General features: G+C 46.4%; 1 protein-coding gene across 3 annotated transcripts in view; it reads left to right on the top strand.

Annotated features, from left to right (window-relative positions):
• Positions 1-18,869, top strand: part of LOC105001978 (neuron navigator 2-like) — a 199,028-nt gene that overhangs the window by 159,903 nt on the left and 20,256 nt on the right. For all 3 annotated transcript variants that reach the window (XM_010858417.1, XM_010858416.1, XM_010858418.1), the window contains exon 4: positions 12,096-12,168. In XM_010858417.1, coding sequence (XP_010856719.1) covers positions 12,096-12,168 — 73 coding nt within the window. The remainder of the gene's footprint in view (positions 1-12,095; positions 12,169-18,869) is intronic.

The raw sequence follows: 18,869 nt of genomic DNA, 5'->3' as shown, positions 1-18,869 counted from the left end.
CAGGCTTTTTTACTTAGTTTTTGTCTACCTACTTCCTGCACACATGTGCGGTCTTTTACCCGCAAACTGTTATGTTCTCATAAGTTCTAATTCCTGATCTTTCTTAGGAGATCTAAACTCTGGCATATGGCAGTTTTAAAAAATCCTTTTGGGGAGCATTTTGACATCAAAATAATGCTGTAATCTTTATATTGATTTAAATAATTACTGCCCTAGAAGATTTCAAAACACTGTAAAAGAACATAAATATCGTCCACAAAACACGTTCAGAAGGATGTTGGAGAAGTCACGCCCTCCTCTGTGAAGTGCTCTTCATCTTTCTGATGTAAAGATTGGGCTTAGTTTGAATGGATTAATTATTTGCCTATCTTTCTCCAAGGAAATGAATGACGAAACTGGGTGATGATTCTTCTCCTCCGCAGCAATACTGAACTCCAGCTGTTTGGTTGTTAATGCCCATGTGTATAGGCTTCATAGCTTACAAAACATCGAGTAAGTGTTTGCATTCCAACACTGCCATTTAATAACCGTGATTTTAGGAAGGCATTTAAACACTCTATGCCTACATGTCCCCATATGAAAAGTGATAATACCTATCATATCTAGTGGTGAAACTTAATTGAAATAATAATGTATGGAGAAGAATCTAGTCCAGTGTTTCCTGTTTTCTAAGAGTATAAATATTAGTTTCTTGGAAGGAGTCTATAAGGCTTTCAAGAAAGGGATAATTATCTCCATTTTACTAAAAGGAAAACTGAGGCTTGGGGAAATTAAGTACTTTTGCTCAGAGGGAGCCAAGAACCTCTGAGAAACACGTGGTGCCTCAGATTTCACCTCTGGTCCTGAGAACTCCTTGACTCGCATCTCCTCCTTTGAAATATCCTCTTAGTACCGATGCCGTCACAATGCCAATGATGACTCCGTGGCATGAGTTGGCTTTTCCTGCAGAGTAGATTGCCACGTTGGTGCGAATGTGGGAACAGTCATGTAGAGTTGAATAGGAGGGCAGAACCTGACCAGAGCTGCTGCTTTCTCACACTTTCCCCTGAAGGAACAGGAAGGTGAGAGGAGAGGGCCTGTGACCCGGGCTTCCCTTCACTATTGTGAAGGATGACTAGTGCTCGCCTTCGGTGGGAAGTTTCGAGATGAAGCAACTTGGAATGAAAGTCTTACCCTGGCCCCAGTCTGCTGCTCTAAGGGGAGAGTGCAGAAGAAATTCTTAGAACCAGAGCAAAGGGCCTTTGAGGGGTGAGCTTATGGATGCTGTATTTTTTTCTGACTGTGTATATACAATCAAGATGTATCATCATCGGTCTTATGAAACTCCTTGGAGAGACACTTGCAGAGATTTGATTCTGAGTCTCAGAATTTATAGATTCTTTGTCAGTGGCTATAAAGTGATGAACTCTTATGATCACCTGGCAATATAATTTTAGCTTTTAGGGGGAATCATCTTCCTAATATGCTGATAACAGAGAGAACCATATGAAATAGCCAGTCTTTAACTATTTTCTACCTACAAAAATGGCAGTTTTATCTGGTCCAGTGAAATACTTGACAAGGATGGAAATAGTAACAGATTAGCATTATATGACAAGAATTGTCACCATTTCTTCACAGGTGCACTAGCAGTCTTTAGCCTTGGGAAACTTGGAGGATATCCTGTAATAGAAGCCTCCTTGTCTCATTTGCTCTCCTCTTTCAGTGACTTTGCCCGCACCTCCAACACTCTGGCAGCAGCAGTAAACAGAGCTGATTATTTTAATTCTTGATTATATTCTTAATTACTTTTAATCTCATATACTTTTTGATTGGTTGACAAGTAGCTCTTTGCCTTGATCACAGATTTTGAAACTTGAAACTATTGACCAGATCTCGTTTCTTGGTGTACTACTTGCAAAATCTCCCAAATTCTTTATTAATGTTCACTAGGAAGCCATAACAGCTTGTGAATAAAAAAATGGATTTAAGTGTGATGTATGTGAAAGGTCCTAATATTATGCTTGGCATGTGATAATGGTATTATGCCTAGCAGCATCTGAAATTGGAGTGGGCACAATGGTGATTTTTTTTTTTTTTGGCCACATCTCACAGCTGGTAGAATCTTATTCCCCAACCAGGGATTGAACCCAGACCCTCACAGTGAAAGCACAGAGTCCTAACCACTGAATTGCAAGGAAATCCCCAAATATGCCATTTCTCTTTTTTTCCCTAATGGCGATTTTTTAGTTACATCTTCTGCAGAAATTAACACAACAGGTGATATGTATTAAAACAAGGAGAGGCTAACAGAGCAGCTGGCGTCCCTTCCTTCCAGCCTTCAGCACAGTAAGAGTGCGAAGTCTTGCAGGATTCTGAGTTGAGTATTAAAACATTTAAATGTATCTGGTTGGCTTTGCTTCCCTGGTTATCTGTGCTACCAGGATACATCTTGCACTCGGTTATTAATATGTCATGCTATCCTCGGAACTGTGGGGCAGGAATCCATGGATCAGCTTTGTTGTGTGTCTGGCTCTTTTGCAACCCCGTGGACTGTCGCCTGTCAGTCTCCTCTATCCATGGGATTTTTCTGGGCAACATTACTGGAGTGGGTTGCTATTTCCTCCTCCAGGGGATCTTCCTGACCTAGGGATAGAACCTGTGTCTCTGCATCTCCTGCATTGTCCACCTCTTTACCACTGAGCAAGCCCAGTCCATGGGTTGGATTCTCATGAACAACCCACAAGGAGCATAAACAATGGACATTGGCAAGTCGGCTGAGCCACAAAACTGAGTTTTTCAGGTTAGTGTGAGGGAACTGGTCCCCAGGCTGGCCTTCATCTACAAGCTAATTACCCCATTACTCTGTTCTTTTGTATGTGTTGGCTTTGTGGGTGATAGCGGTATCTCCACAACTGAGGATTTACTGCACTCTTCAGGTATATCAAGGATCTACTCTTTGGCTTTGTTTTGCATTTATGATCTGCTGCCTCTTGAAGACTTTGTGGTGTCTTATGAGTTTAAGCATGGGAATATGACAAAAACTGGAGAAGGCAGTGGCAACCCACTCCAGTATTCTTGCCTGGAAAATTCCATGGACAGAGGAGCCTACGAGATAGTTATTAATATCAGCATTCCTGTGCTACAGATGATGACTTTGAGACTTGATGCAGTTAACAGTTTTCTTAGGTTTTTAAGAGTAGTTTCTCAGGGAACTCAAATCTAGTGTAGAGTTCAAAATCTGTATCAATAGATCCGGACAGGATTAGGGGACAATTATTAGTCCACGGGTCGGATACTCATGAACAACCCACAAGGAGCATAAACAATGGACACTGGCAAGTTGGCTGAGCCACAAAACTGAGTTTTTCAGGTTAGTGTGAGGGAACTGGTCCCCAGGCTGGCCTTCATCTACAAACTAATTATCCCATTACTCTGTTAATTAGGGGACACCTAATAATTGTGATAGAATGCAAGTACCTCCAGGAGAGCGGACTGGTGAGAGGATAGTAGCAGGCCCCTCTGTCTTGGCGTGAGGTGGTTTATCAGCATCTTTGTTAAGAGACAGTTACATGTCAGGTGATAGAGAGGAAATCCCAGGAGGAGGAATAGAAGGCAGACCAGATAAGCTTGTCTAATTCTCTCTGTTTTGCCAGAGGCCAACTCCAGACACGGCACTGGGCATGTATGGCCTGAGCACTATTGCCAAGGGACAGTCATATCAGAAGTGACAACACGCTAACAGAAACTGCCAGTTATCGGGCACCTACTGAGTACCACGTACACGTTTCCTCTCATATAATCACCGCCACCACCCTGTATGATCCGTGTAATGCCCATTTTACAGATCAGGTCACTGAGGTTAAATTGCTGATGATCGTAATTCAGTAAATGGCAGAATCAGGATTTGAACCCAGATTTGTCTGACCCCAAAGCTTGTGATACCATTCTAATGGCAGAAAGTAAAGAGGAATTAAAGAGCCTCTTGATGAAGGTGAAAGAGGGGAGTGGAAAAGCTGGCTCAAAACTCAACATGCAGTAAACTAAGATCATGGCATCCGGTCCCATCTCTTCATGGGAAATAGGGGGGAAAAGTGTAAGCAGTGGCATATTTTATTTTCTTGGGCTCCAAAATCACTGCAGGTGGTAACTGGAGCCATGTAATTAAAAGATGCTTGCTCCTTGGAAGAAAAGCTTATGGCAAATCTAGATAACATATTAAAAAGCAGAGACATCACTTTGCTGACAAGATCCCTATTGTCAAAGCTATGGTTTTTCCAGTGATCATGCATGGATATAAGAGTTGGTCCATAAAGAAGGCTGAGCACTGAAGAACTGATGCTTTTGAATTGTGGAGCTGGAGAAGACTCTTGAGAGTCCGTTGGACAACATGGAGATCAAACCAGTCAATCCTAAAGGAAATTAACCCTGAATATTCATTGGAAGGACTGATGCTAAAGCTGAAGCTCCAATACTTTGGCCACCTAATGTGAAGAGCTGACTCATTGGGAAAAACCCTGATGCTGGGAAAGACTGAGGGCAGAAGGAGAAGGGGACAACAGGATGAGATGTTTGGATGGCATCACTGACTCAATGGGCATGAGTTTGAGCTAACTCTGGGAGTTGGTGATGGACAGGGAAGCCTGGTGTGCTGCTGTCCATGAGTCGGATGTGACTTAGCGACTGAACAACAACAACAAAGCCTGTGTTTTATCCTGTAAATATCACCCCTTAAGCCCTCATCACTCTCCTTTTAGCATCTGTGTCAGCTCTTGACGAGACCTCCACTTGGACTAATCAATCCCTTTTGGGAGTGCTAGGAGTTAGGGATCGTTACTCTGGCATTGTAGCAGAAGAAATGACGTGCAGAATGATTTCCTGAAGAAACACGCACAGAGGCATCCTCTGGGCCTCTCCCATGATACTAACCCCGCAGGGCGTTTCGCCCTCAGGAGGACCGCTGAGTCTGGAAGCAGACACATTGCGGAGCTCAACTCTAAGCATCTGATCTGGGGCCTCCAGAACGAGGGCTGATTTGGAGAACTTATCCATGGCTCCCCTTCCAGGTCTCTCTCTTTGTTTCAAGGGGAAAATCGAGAAGTCAGAAAATAATTGGGCAATGAAACCATCCTAGGCAGTTGGAAGCAAAGTGGAAAAAGATAGCTACTGGAGGAATTCGAGATTCTTGTTTTCAATTTTCTTCTCTAGAGAGTTTTTTTTCCGTATCCATATGGACTTACCCGTTTGCTGTAATAGCAGAGAGGCTCCTATAAAATCTTGTTAAAAAGGAATTCTTGACAACATCTTAGAAAGCCCAAGTTATAAATATCTTAAAAGATAAGGAGGATACCATTGCCAAATTAAAGGAAGCAACTGGGCAAGGCGTTAAAGCAGCAGAGAAACAGTCTGACAGAAACACTCAAGCCCCATCCAGCCCCTGAGTCCCTCATTCTGAAGCTTTCTCTTTCAAAGCCACCAAGAGAGCTAGAGATGAATTTCTGAAAGCTTTGAAGCTTGAATGGCCAGAGCTGGGACAGCAGGTATGGAGCGCTGTGGCCAAAGATGGCCTTATGTGTCTGCCTAGCATGTAGCAGCATGTGGGGCTTGCAAGGGAGATACTCCTGAATGTTTCCCCACCTGGGAGAATTGGAAGCACGGGCTACCTCCCTTCTTTCTGGGGCTCCCTTCTAAAATTAGAACTACTTTGTCTGGGCCCTGCTGCTGTGTCCTGCAGTGGTGTGCACCCCCAGGACCACGCTGTGGCCCGTGACCATGTGACCATTTGAAGTGGTTGAACACTGACATAGGTGGAGAAAAATGTGAAACTGGGCAATCACGCATCAGGTCGTGGTCCCCAGGAATGCAGAGCAAAAAGACAACAGTGGTGAGACAAGCATTCAGGAGGGCAGTTCCCCAGAGTACTTTTGGGTCTGGTTTCATGGTTGGATTTCTTTTATTTTTTTCCTTCTATTTTTGTTTTTGGAAACTGGCAAGGGGAAGGAGTGTCAGGAGAGCATGGAGGCCTGGTAGATAGGAAACAGACCTTCCCAGTAAATGTGACCACAGGCGCAGCCCTGCCCTTCCCACCCCTCCCCATCTCAGTGCCCAGTCCGGGTGTCACTGAAGCCCCACCTTAAAGGCACTGCTTGATCCATCCCTGACATAGCATAGCTCATCCATCCTGAAGCTTTCAGACCAGCCTGGAAGGGCTTGACCTGGCTGCTGTTGCCATGGTAACAGAGTGCCAAGGCTTCCCTAAGAACAAGAAGGACCCTTGCCTTCTCTCCATTTCTGCTTCCGTTCCTGAATGTGGCCCAGTGCTCTGCTTTTGCTCTGGGTCCTCGCTCTCTGCTCTTCTCCATTGCTCCCTGGCCTCTAGCCATTTTGACTCTCTTTTGGTTCCCAAAATGTGCGAGGCCGCATCCTGCATGAAACCTGTGATGTGGGTGTTCTTCTCTTCCCCGCTCTCAGTCCTTGGCTCACTCTTACGTCTCAGCTCAAATTTCCCTTCAACAAACATATCTTGAGTATGTACAATGCACCCTATGCTCTTCTGGGTGCTTGGGGTTACATCAGTGAAGAGAACAGACAAAGGCCTTATTTCTGTGGACCAACTTTCTATCTCTTCCTTGAATTCTCACCTGACCCCCCATCCTTCCAGGCTTGATCAAGTCCTTTAGTACATGACAGATGCTATCAGTGATCTGTTTATTTAATGCCAGCTCCTCTACCTTAGACTGTAGACTCTACAAGGTCAAGAATTATGTCTCTTTAATTCACCACTGTATACCCAGTACCAACACACTGCCTAACACCCTGAAGGTGCTCAGTAGATATGGGTGAAGAAATGGATAAATAGATGGATGAATGATAATTGTTTTTGTTGACAAGTAGCAGTATCAGGTGTGAGGATCACACATACTTCTGGAAGAAAGTTGTTTGTGCTAAGAGGCTCAAGAAGAAGCCATACAGTGCTTTTCAAGTCCTTAGAACTTACAGGTTCTTGCTCAGCCTTGTCTGAGGTCCGGGTGTCCCACTCCCGAAGCTCTTGAGATTTCACGTTTGTTCGTTTGTTTTTAATGACTATGACCAAGCCTGACTCGAAAGCAGCATCTGTTTGCCTCTCTTGTCAATTTCATCTTCTCAAGATGGAGACCTCCAAGGGGTTGGTGAGAAACTAAACTTATCAAAACTAGCACCCCATTTACTCGGTCTGCTTGGAACCCTACCTTCCCCTGGGCTGCGGTAGAGATGGTCTTCATCTGGATTAATCAGTTTCATGCACTTTGCAGTCAGCTATGCTGGTATTCCGAGTGAAATGCTACCATGACAACTGCCACAACAGATGGTATTTGATCAGTCTCTAAGCTACAGAGGAGATATACAGCAGTGCTTCTGAGGTTTGCATACTTTACGTTATCATGAGACCCAGTCCGGCCTGAACCAGGACTGAAATGTAAAGTTTTCCATTTGCCTGCCAGCCCCCTCCCTTCTCTTTCCAGTTGTTTGCCATTTGTTTTGATTTTCCTTGCTCTCTGCCTGGCCTGGATGTAGATGTATTTCTGGGTGTGGGAGAGCTAGGCTGCAGCATACTTGGTCCATGGAAGTTGCCCTGCAGGTCTAATGTTTAGAGACTGTTGAGAAGCTATTCAACTATGGGTTGGAGATCCTGGCTGAGAATGAGGGGAAAGGCTTAAAATTGCCAGCCTTTCTCTCTTGGATGTTCTTGGACCACACAGGGTGGAGGCCACGTATGGCCCCAAAGCAAGGGAAACCCTGGGAGTGCATCTTGGTCTCAGTTTTTCCCCTTACTCTGCCCTCTCTTTCATCCAGCTCCCTTCTCCTCCCAGGGTCTCTGGTGTAGTGGTCTCATTTCTCAGCTTCCCGTCTCCACTCCAGCTAGCATTACAAACTCCAGGAGCTTGATCTCAGAGCTCTTGGACCCATTTCTATGGCAACAACTACAGCAGCCTTCTCACCCAGTGCCCCTCCCCACCCCCTCCGCAACACTGGAATGTCAGACTTTGCACAGATTTTTTTTTCAGCTAATTTTGGAAAGCAGTTTATATTGGCCGCTACGTGTTAATGAACAACTTCGGTTTTATTTACATACTTTGCTGGTGAAGAGTCTTTTCCCTCGCTCTGCCTCTCAACTTTAACAGGATCCGCATCCTGCATTAGATGTCTGGATCCCATATGAACCACGAGCCTCTTTAAAGATGGGCACCTCATTGTGCTGTGATGGGAACCCCAGGGGCTGCCACTGGCCAGTCCCCTCCAGGGATGATGTGGTGGGAGTGTGCAGTGTCAGCCATAAAGGAGGCTGGATTGTGTACCTGAACAGTGTTTATAAGAAAACCTTAAGGTGATTTTGAATCACAAGAGAGCCTGGATCAAAGAAACAGTCTCCCCTTCTGATCTCATTCCAAGTGAAGCGGGAGGTTGGAATCCACATCTGACCTTGCTCCCCAGCCCCGTGCCCTTCCTGGGGTACAGATGAAAAGAGCGTGGGTCTCTGCTGCCTTGTCAGGCATGAGTTTTAACCTTAATGGAACATTATTAAAGAATGGATTTGAAACTTGAGGAATGTGTTTTGAACTCCTGTGAGCAGAGAATTCATGGTAGAAGGGGAGAAAAAATTCAGGGCGCTTGACGGGCTTATGAATCGTCTTTTAAATGATGAACCAAGTTCTTATTTTTAGGTTTTATGTTTTCTGGGAGTGCAGCTCAGCCATCTGGATAGTGTTCCCGTTTCATCTCCTCTTTAGGAGAAAGCATTCCTGGTGCCCTGGGGCCTCCTCTCTTCACCTAATGGAGGGAGATCCTAATGTTTCCCTTGTTTATTAGATGCTCTGGTTCTCCTGGAAACGGAGGGGAGTTGGGGTGTGTGTGGACCCTAAAGAGGACGATTGTGTAAATGTGGACTCCTGGACTGGGAGGAAAGCTCTGCGCCAACACCAGCAAAAGAATGGAGCGTAGTACCTGGCACAAAGCAGACATCGCATAATTACCTTGATTGAATGAGTGATTAAAAGAATCATCTCAGATTTCTCACTCTTGGGACTGCTGACATGTGGGGTTAGATAATTCTTTATTGGGAGGGATCTGTGTTAGTAGCATTTGTACCCTCTGATGTCAGTACACTAGATGTCAGTTCCCTTCAGGGTTATGACAACCCCAAATATGACCAGATGTGGCCAGATGCCCCCTGGGCGGGGAGGGTTGCACAAAATCCTCCTTTCCTAGTCTCCTTTACTCAGCGAAAAACTACTGATCTAAATTATGAAATTCGTTGACAGAGTGATAGGACTGTTAAAAAAAAAAAATCAATGAGAGATGAAGTGTTCTAGGTAACCCATGTATTCCTCCCCTTAACAGAATTTAACATTTAAAAAGAAAACCCGTGGATCAATTGAAGTGTACCAAGGCTAGCCTTGCAAGAAGAAATTACCACGGACTTTAAATGATGACACATGCGTCGAATGCTCCATAAATATGCTCCTTGGAAGGGAAGTTCTGTAGAATTGCCATGTTGTAGAAGAGCAGACGGAGAAGGCAATGGCACCCCACTCCAGTACTCTTGCCTGGAAAATCCATGGACAAAGGAGACTGGTAGGCTGCAGTCCATGGGGTCGCTAAGAGTCGGGAACGACTGAGCGACTTCACTTTCACTTTTCACTTTCATGCATTGGAGAAGGAAATGGCAACCCACTCCAGTGTTCTTGCCTGGAGAATCCCAGGGACCGGGGAGCCTGGTGGGCTGCCATCTCTGGGGTCGCACAGAGTTGGACACGACTGAAGCGACTTAGCAGCAGCAGCAGCAGTAGAGCAGAGCTTTCCCTGACTATCTTGGTAGGTGTCCTTTTTTTGTGTTCAGTATCACACTGCCACAGTATTGGTGAAAAAAACTTAAACCTACCATCTCAGTCCACCCACGTGACACTTCCCAGGATAAATAACAAATACACTATTTTTGATTTTGCATTATTAAGTTCAGGGGCAGTCAGCCTTTTCTGCTTCTCATTTTCCATGGGGACATGATTGCCAAAACCTCCTTTCTGAGCTGAGCACCACAAAATATTAAAAGAAGTAGGTCTGGGTCCTGTGTAGCACAGGGAACTGTATTCAGTGTTCCTGTGATAAACTATAAGGAAAAGAATATGGAAAAGAATGTATATATAACTAAATCATTTTGCCGTACAGATTAATACAACTTTGTAAATCGACTATACCTCAATAAAATTAATTTAAAATAAAAAAATAAACATACACACACACCCCCAAAAAAAGTGGATAGGATTATAGGAAGAGACAAGTGGTAGCAGGAGGATTTTATCATTTTACCATGATTTCAATATTAGTGCCTTTGTATGGAGGCAAAAATCCTTTTGACTGGTTTTGGCCCATTACCACTGTGTACAATAGCATGAATTCTCAACAGCAGGGTTTCATAATAGAGTGCAGTCACACTTAGAGGATTTTTATTGCACTTCTACACAGAAGCTGGCTGCTCTAAAACACCTTTGCACAGGATCCTTCCAGCCATTCTCTTCCTTCTTCGACCACCCCCTTCCCCCCCACTTGCCTCCAAGATGGAAGCACCTGAATTGTCAGTGTCCGTCACCCTGCTCTGGAAAGAAGAAAGGAGCTCTTAAAGCCATCTCATTTTTCCTCCCGCTTTGTAAGATACGACTTTCTGCCATGGTGGCAGGCAAAACCCATAGCATCAGCATTTATTTTATCTGTGGGAAATTGCATTCTACCCCTTTTCCTAGAGATGAAAGAATGCCTCCCAGATGAAGACCCTGGAAGCTGGGAAAGAGATGGGAACCTGAGCTTTAAAAAAAAAAATGCGAGGATGGAGCAGATTCTTTTTCAGTGGATGCAGTTTTATTCAGGTGTCCCCAAGCTTAACTTAACATGTTTAGAAGCTGTGAAGACTGAGAGCAGAGAATGCCAGACATCAGGGGAGGGTGGACATGAACTTTAAGAAGCCTGCCTTGGAGCCAGACTGTACCAAATGAGAGCTCGTAAAATGGAGACACTTTACTCTGTGGCTACGAAGGAGCCATCAGGATGTTGCTTGGGGGAGGAGAGAATGGTCACAAGCACACTGTGATAGTCATTTATGGGTCCAGAACAAACCCCTTGGGTCAGATACTGGTTTGAGCTCATAAGTATGTGGCTGGAGCCTGGGAAGTCGGGCAGAGGCTGGGGGGTTGTAGAGGTAAGGAAGACGTGAAATGCAAACTCTGTGAAATCCAAAGTTCCCTCTGTCAAGTCCAAAGCAATTTCTTTTATTTATGGTTACCACTAACATGAATCAAGCCTGAACATTTTCCTGTAGACCTAAAAGTAATTAACCCTGACAACTGAAGTCAAATTAGACCTTTGGGAATGACCTAATTGCTCTTTCCTGTGGTGGGGGGGCCAGGGGGGACGTGAGCTTGCCCTTGGCGGTAGCATCCACCCTGGAAAGCCTGGAAGGCCTCCTAGACTCTGGTGGGGCCGGGTCCCTTCTTGCTACAGAAGATACAAAGGACAGAGAGGTTGGGTGAGCTGGCAGCTCTCCTCGGTCCTCTGCGATGCCTGCCATCCTGAGAATTTTGTGAGTCAACACTACCCAGATTCCTGCTGAAATTCCCATTCACTCTTTTTATATTTGACTGTTCGCCTCCTCGGGGGCTGGAAACCTCTCCCAGCTGCTGGTGGGGGGGTGGGTCTCCTAACCTCATCCCCACCTCCATGTTTCTGGCAGCTGCTCAAGCGTTCAGGATAGCGCTGGTGACAGTGATCCACACGAGAGCTCCGATTTCACCCTGGTTATTTTTGGCAGCCATGAGCAATCCAAGGCCTCGACTCTTGGCACTGTGTGTGGTTAGGATATTAGGTAACCTTTTCCTGTGCAAGTATAGACAAAGGAGAGTCCTGACCCGCATCCATCCATCCATCTGTCCATTTGGCATTTTCATGTCATTTTTTTCCTCTTCGAGAAACTTAGCAAAATGCACAATAAACCCTCTCTCTGACATAGCCTCTTGTTCCTAATAAGCGATGGCTCTGGAGAAGGCTAAACATTTAATGAGTGTATACTATTGTTTTTTTTTTCCTCCTAGATTGAAAACATAGATGCCTGCTTGAATTTCCTGGCAGCTAAGGGAATAAACATCCAGGGACTCTCTGCGGAAGGTGAGTGAGCCCTTGTCATGAAGGTACCCTTTCACTGTTCGAAATGCCCAGCTGTTACTTATGGATGACGTTTATAGAGTTCAGCCAGTGGGTCCTGGTAGGCTCTTCCAGTCCTGTTTCTTTCTGGTTGTGAGATTGCTCAATGCTTGTCTACACTTGAGGATGCCACTTTTTGGACAACCTGAAGAATCACTCCGAAAGGGCCGGTCCAACCGTGCCAGCCTTGTCCGCCTGGCACAGAGGGAGCAGTCAAGACGGAGCTGGTTCTCTCTGAGAAGGGTTTCATCACACAATGCTGATTTGATTCACATGACCGGAGAGTCAGTTAATTATCAAGCCAGGTCTTATCTGTGGGAGAGAGAACACTTAACCACAGAACATATTTAAATCATACAGGTTCCCAGGGAAAAATGGGAATCTTTTTTTAGATTAGATTTAGATTAGAATTAGATAAGAATCTAATTCTTATCTCTTACTTTTATTAGAAGAAGCAGCACTTTGCCTAGCTCCAAAAAAAAAAAGCACGTGATTTATTAATGAGATGCTCCATTCTGACATCCTGATTAGTTTTTAATTAACTCCAATTTGGTGGCTAATTAACACATTAGTGTTTGCTGGTGGTTTGCTGTTCAATTAAGTGTTGGTCTGGAGATGGCTGGTCTGAATTCTTAGCCTCCTCAGGCAACGTCTCGCTGTGGAAACTCGCTGTCTCTCTCTCTCTCTCTGTCTCCTGTTTGTAAATACAAGCAGCTGCCAGCTCCAAGGCTGCCACAGGCCCCGGCATCCTCCCAAACTCATTAGGCTGCACCTGCCTCCAGTTTTCCCAGAACAGGTAGAGCCGTGTGGGCTTCAGATGACACCACCCTAGCATGCTTGTGTTTCGCAAAGTTGCCTGTTAGTGTCAACTCGGGTGGTTAGGGTGGGGAGGCGGGGAGCGCTGAGGAAAGACGCAGCCCTGTGGAGCAGGTAAGTTTGCAAACGTGAACCTTTTGGGCCCTGTTCCTTACCTTTGCCCTGCTGCGTGGTGAAAGCTTGGTTGTCCTGGCTGGGTTTCTGGACTGTAGTCTCGGTTTTGGAGGTGGGCGGCCACTATTGGTTTCTTATGTCTCTGATGGCATTTCCCCAAGTGGGACCTCTAATAGGCTGGGGCTGTCCCGGGTCAGACACGATCACATTGCTGCTTCCAGAAGTCTCTGAGTGAGTTCTTGGTGATCAGCCTTCATCTCAGCTCAGAGAGAAGGGTCCACGGAGGATTGCTTGGTCTGGGCTGTGGGCCCTCCTCCACCGGGGATGAGACCTGGGCTGAATGGCATGTGGCATGCACCTTGCTGGGGCGTGGGTGGTTGTTGGTCGTATTTTCATGGAGACGTAGGGAGATGCAAATTTCTGTTCCAAGGAGCACATGACTTCTTCCTGGAAGAGAGTGCTGGTGCTGGTGTAGGTGGCGGGCACACATTCCTTCTAGTTCCTGGGCGTGATTAGATCCCAGGCGTGTGCCCTCACAGCAGAGCATCATCAGGGGCTTCTACAAGTTATGCGTAGCAGAAGGAGCTCCAGGGGATGTAGACCGTAGGCCAGCTCCATCTCATGTGGTCTGAAGGTGACCCTAGCCACCCTGCCATCCATCTACCCATTGTCCTGCCTTCTGCCTGCCCTGGCTCTCCCCCATGCCCACCTGCCCCATCTTCTCTATACCTTAAGGCATAGAGAGTCTACTCAACAAATGTTTGTTGAATGAATAAGTATCAACTGCGCCCAGGTGGCTTAGTGAAAAGAATCCACCTGCCAATGCAGGAGATGCAAGAGACCTGGGTCCCATCCCTGGGTCAGGAAGATCCCCTGGAGGAGGAAATGGTAATCCACTCCAGTATTCTTGCTTGGAAAATTCCATGGACAGAGGAGCCTGGTGAGCTACAGTCCGTGGAATCACAAAAGAGTCAGATACAACTGAATGCACACGCACGTGCTTTGAAGGCTCTTATCTGCATCAGCTCCAGCTCTCACAACAGGTGATGGAATTTACAATAGACCAAGTTATAGATGAGGAGATTTTGCCTTAATGGAATTGTGAAGCCTATAGTGAGTGAGTGGCAGGGCAAGGTGTTGAACCCAGGTGATTTCAGAGCTCATGTTCATGGTGTCTTTGGGGACAGCAGCTTGAATCCAAGCATGCCATGTACAGGTGAAAGAAATCAAAACAGATGTAGAACCTTTGTTCTAGCAGACACTGTCTCAGAAGATGCTGGGCAGCTCCCAAAGGCACATCCTGCAGAGGGACCAGCCCTGGCCCCTGGTCAGTGGTGGGATGTGGCCCCTGTGAGTCTCTGAGCAGAGAAGAACAGACTGGAACCAGTGGGTTGAGAATCAGTCACTGGGCTATAACCATGAAGTGAGTTTTTCAGAAACTGCCCCCACCTGTGCTATGCTAACCCCCATCTTTCCTGCTGGGTTGAGGCTCATTTAGAATCTGGGCCAGAACCTATTTCTCTTTAGTCTTGCACAGTTATTAGGAGATGCAAGAGACATAGGTTCCATCCTGGGTGGGGAAGATCCCCTAGAGGAGGAAATGGCAACCCCCTCCATTATTCCTGCATGGAAAACTGCATGGACAGAGGAGCCTGTTGAGCCTTAGTCCATGGAGTTGCGAAAGATTCAGATGCATGCACGTGCTTTTAAGGCTTTATGTCATAAATTTAAGAGTAGATTTATGTCAATATTTAAGACTCAGTCTTGTTCATTTTTAAACTTCAATCTCCAACTCAAAGCCTTTTCCTGGTGTTCCCCCAGAGCAGGTGGCTTTGGAGGACTGAAGGGGGGTGGGGCATGATGCCTTCCCTTCTCTTCCCTCGTCCCTGCACCTGAGCAGCCAGGATCAGGGCCAGAGCAGAGAAGCAGAGTTCTGCCAGTGATGAAGCTGCTGTCATTCTCTTGGGTGACTATCATTGCCACTGTCCCGGCTGGGGGTGTCTGTGTGCCCAGCCGACCGGGCACTCAATCCCACGCTGCTTCCAGGGTCTGGTGGTTTTGGTGGTCTGGTGGGAGATTTGACCAGCTTTTCCAGCTCACCCCCAGCTGGCAGCATTCACCTCCCATCCCCCCTGATTAGGACTCTCTCTGTCCGTATACTGAGGTGGTCCCAGTAAGGCCGTAGACCTCAGCCTCGTGGGTCCTGCCTAACCCACCATTGAGCAGCAGGGATGTGTGGGCTCTGTCCTCTGCCTGTGACGATGGAACAGACCTCCCGGCACCTGGATGTCCCCACCTTATGGTCTCTCTCCAGCTGTTTCCAGCTTAGGAGGCCCACAGGCAGCTCTGCCAAGTCTCTTCTAAGCAGGTGTCTCCAAGGGGCCCTGGGGTGCCAGCCCCACCACTTGGAGTAAATTTTCTTGGGGCCTCTACTCCCTTGACTTGAAGAAGTGCACGGACCCCACCTTCTTCCTCCTTGGGTGATGGGAGGGGATACCCTGTCTCTCAGATTATCAGTCACGACCTCCCTCGCTCACCCTCAGTGCCACTCTCTCATCTGGATCTTCTCCTGATTTGGGGTTGGGTGGGGCGAAGTGGGTGATACTGGTCTTTGATGGTAAGACTGATTCTGGACTAGCACAGTCCTGTGGGGGTGGGGGAGCGGGTGACTGGCCCCAAGTTTTGTCAGTTCCTTGAACTTACAAATCAAGAGTACTGAGAGCATTTTATCCTCAAATGAGTCTTAGTCACAATTTCAGGGTTATAGGAAATACCTCCATTTGACATACTGTTCAATTATAGGAAAGGAAATCATATACTGAAAACTCACCATGTGCTATCACTGGGCTGAGAGCCGGACACAATTTTTACCTGATTTAATACCCCAGCAACCTTCTGAGGTCAGGATTATATTACCCTGTCTTAAAGATGAGGAAACTGAGGCCACAAGAGAATGTTACATGTAGCAAAAGGGAGGCCCGCAGGTAAGCATTGATCAAGCTACTCATAGCTGTTGATTTAAAGGCCTGGTGTTGTCTACTGCTCACCTGTACCCACACTTCCAACCACGTGCATTACTACTAGAAAATCATTATAGTGTTTAAAGAATAATGTCATATTAATGCTTTGTGTTTTGCTTTTGAAGATGATTGAGCACCCCAAGGTTCCTCCTCTGATTGAAAAAAAAAAAAATCAGTGGTTGGAAAGCCCCACAGGCACATCGCCACCCTTTCCCAGTGACTTAAGCAGGTTTGGAAGCCGGGAGGGTGTATGCACCTGTTCTTGAAGCGTTTCAGCAGCTCAGGGCCCTGCCCTGACCTGCCTGTGAGAGAGCTACAGGGAACCTTCGTTCCAGGGCAAGACAGCCAAAGCCTGTGAGCCACGGCTGCAGGCCAAGGTGAGCCCTGCGGAGACGCCGCTAGTTTGCAGCTTCTCGCACCTCCTCGGTGTTTCCAAAGGTTGGACCCATCCACTTGCTCCTGGAGACTGGCCAGAGTCCTGTGAGCTTGGGCCTCACCCTGCCTTGGGTGATTGTCTAGATCCCTTCAGCCCCTTTCCTACCACACTTCTGTCACCACTGTCTGTAAACCTGTCCCTGGGAGGAAGGCCTGTATCCCTGGGAGTATTGGGTTTTTTTTCCTTTTGCAATGAGAACTCTTTGGATTAATTCTCTTAACAACTTTTATAGATAACATGCAGCAGTGTTAATTATCTTATGTTGTACGTTACATGCCTAGTTCTTATTTATCTTAAAACTGGAAGTTGGTACATTATTGAGTGCCTTCATCCAGTTCCCCCACCCCCACCTTTGGTAACCACAAATCTAATCTTTTTTTTTTTTTAAATAAAAACAATTGTTCACTGATTAGAGACAAAGTTTATCTTCAGAGTTCATAAAGAGATCCTAAAAACTCAATAGAAAAGGAGTTATATCAATACAACAAGTTATTCTCTGAAGAGGAAATGCAAATGGCCATTAAACATAGGAAGAAGTGCTTCACCTAACATTCTGGAAACTACTAAAGTAACCTGATACACCTACTTTTCATGCATCAGATGATTAAAAATTGAAAGATCTGATAATATCAAGTGATTGAGAGGTAGGTGCTCTTATCAACTTTCCTTGTAGGAATATAATTTAGACTATTCATCTGGTTGATCAGATTCCATTAAAATCTGAACTATTTGTTACTCATGTATTCCACTTTTCTATGTCTCTCTTCGAGATTATACCTGGGAGTTTTGAGAACACTTGGCATCTGCGCTGCCTGGCCCTAAGCCCATTCTCCCGGGATGGGGAAGCAGAGGTTGCGAGCGGAAGGCTTTTCTTATCCAGCGCACATTTGCCAGGCACGTCCTGTATACCAGGGGCAGTGCTAGGCACCAGGGTACATGGAGAGTCATGTCAGTCGTACAAAACCAGCTTCAATTCCAATTAATAAGAGAGTTGTGCCGGTGGGAGGTACAGGATCCAGTCAGTGGTACCCAAAGAAAGGTAACAGTCAGCTCTACCTGGGGCCGTCAGGGGGCGTCACAGAGATAGTGATGCTTCCCTTGGGTTTTACAAGATGAGTAGGCTTTCACCAATCGGAAGGGGAAGGTGAAGGGGAATTTAGATAGATGTTAGGGCATAGTAATGTGATGGGCACAGAGGACTTGCTTTTTATCAGTCTTGCAGGTTGCAGGCAGGATGATGCTTCCAGGTGCCTCTGACAAGGAGTATAGGGGTTTGGCATGAAGTCGATCCCTAGGTCAAGAAGATCCCCTGAAGGGAAGGGAAGATCCCCCCTGAAAGGAATCTTCTCTAAGCAGCGCAAATCCCAGGTTGCTGACTTGATTAGTTCAGACCTGGGTTTGTGGCCCTGATAGCCAGAGACCTGATGCCGAGCTCTCCTCCTCTCATTTGGAGCCAGGAAACCGGAGGTCTTTTTGGACCCTTAGGGTAAAAGCAGCAGGCCGATTGTCTCCATTGTCCTCCTTCGGGGTCTCTGGAGTTCTGCAGTTAGCGGGACCGTTTCTGTCCCTTGCCAGCAGGGGGCGCTGTGGGCTCTACTCCCACCGCCTCATCCACTTCCCCTGTGGGCACTGATGGGCTTGATGAACAGAAGGGCTGCCCTAGTGGGGTTACATAGACTGCACAGATAGGATCCACAGCCCCAAATCAGCTGGGTGACCTTACACCATGGCTTAAGGGGATTGAATAGGAATCCTGAGTCTACAGTGTAGGCAGCCTTCCCTTGGCTCCCAATCCCTTCCCTACAAAGCAGCTTTCTTTGTATTCGATTATTCCAATGCTTGTGCCTAAGTAAATCAGACTTGAGGTCTCTTTTAAATAATGTTGAAAGAAAATAACTCTGTTATTCTCCCATCTTGCCCAACATGCTCTACAGCATCTATGCAGATTAGGAGCAGTGAGTGGGAGTAGAGTTCAGTCGGAACCCAAGGCGATTGAGTCAAGGCAATACTGAATTTTAGTGGGGATTGGCCTATGGTCTGTATAGTTTATTCTCCAGTTTATGGGCAGGTGGCCATAGGAGAGAAACCAGAGCAGGGCTTTCGTCCTGGTTTCGATGCCCCGCTAGCTCGTGTCTCCTTAGACAAGCCATCTCTCTCTCTCTCTCTCTCTAGGCAAGAGTACTGGAGTGGGTTGCCTTTCCCTTCTCCAGGGGATAGTCTTGACCCAGGATTCAAACCCAGGTCTCCCACATTGCAGGCAGATTCTTTACCATCTAAGC

This window comes from Bison bison, unplaced genomic scaffold (assembly GCF_000754665.1).
Source record: "Bison bison bison isolate TAMUID 2011002044 unplaced genomic scaffold, Bison_UMD1.0 scf7180017864388, whole genome shotgun sequence".
In the NCBI taxonomy this organism is placed as follows: domain Eukaryota; kingdom Metazoa; phylum Chordata; class Mammalia; order Artiodactyla; family Bovidae; genus Bison; species Bison bison.
This window is presented reverse-complemented; position numbering and strand designations above follow the sequence as displayed.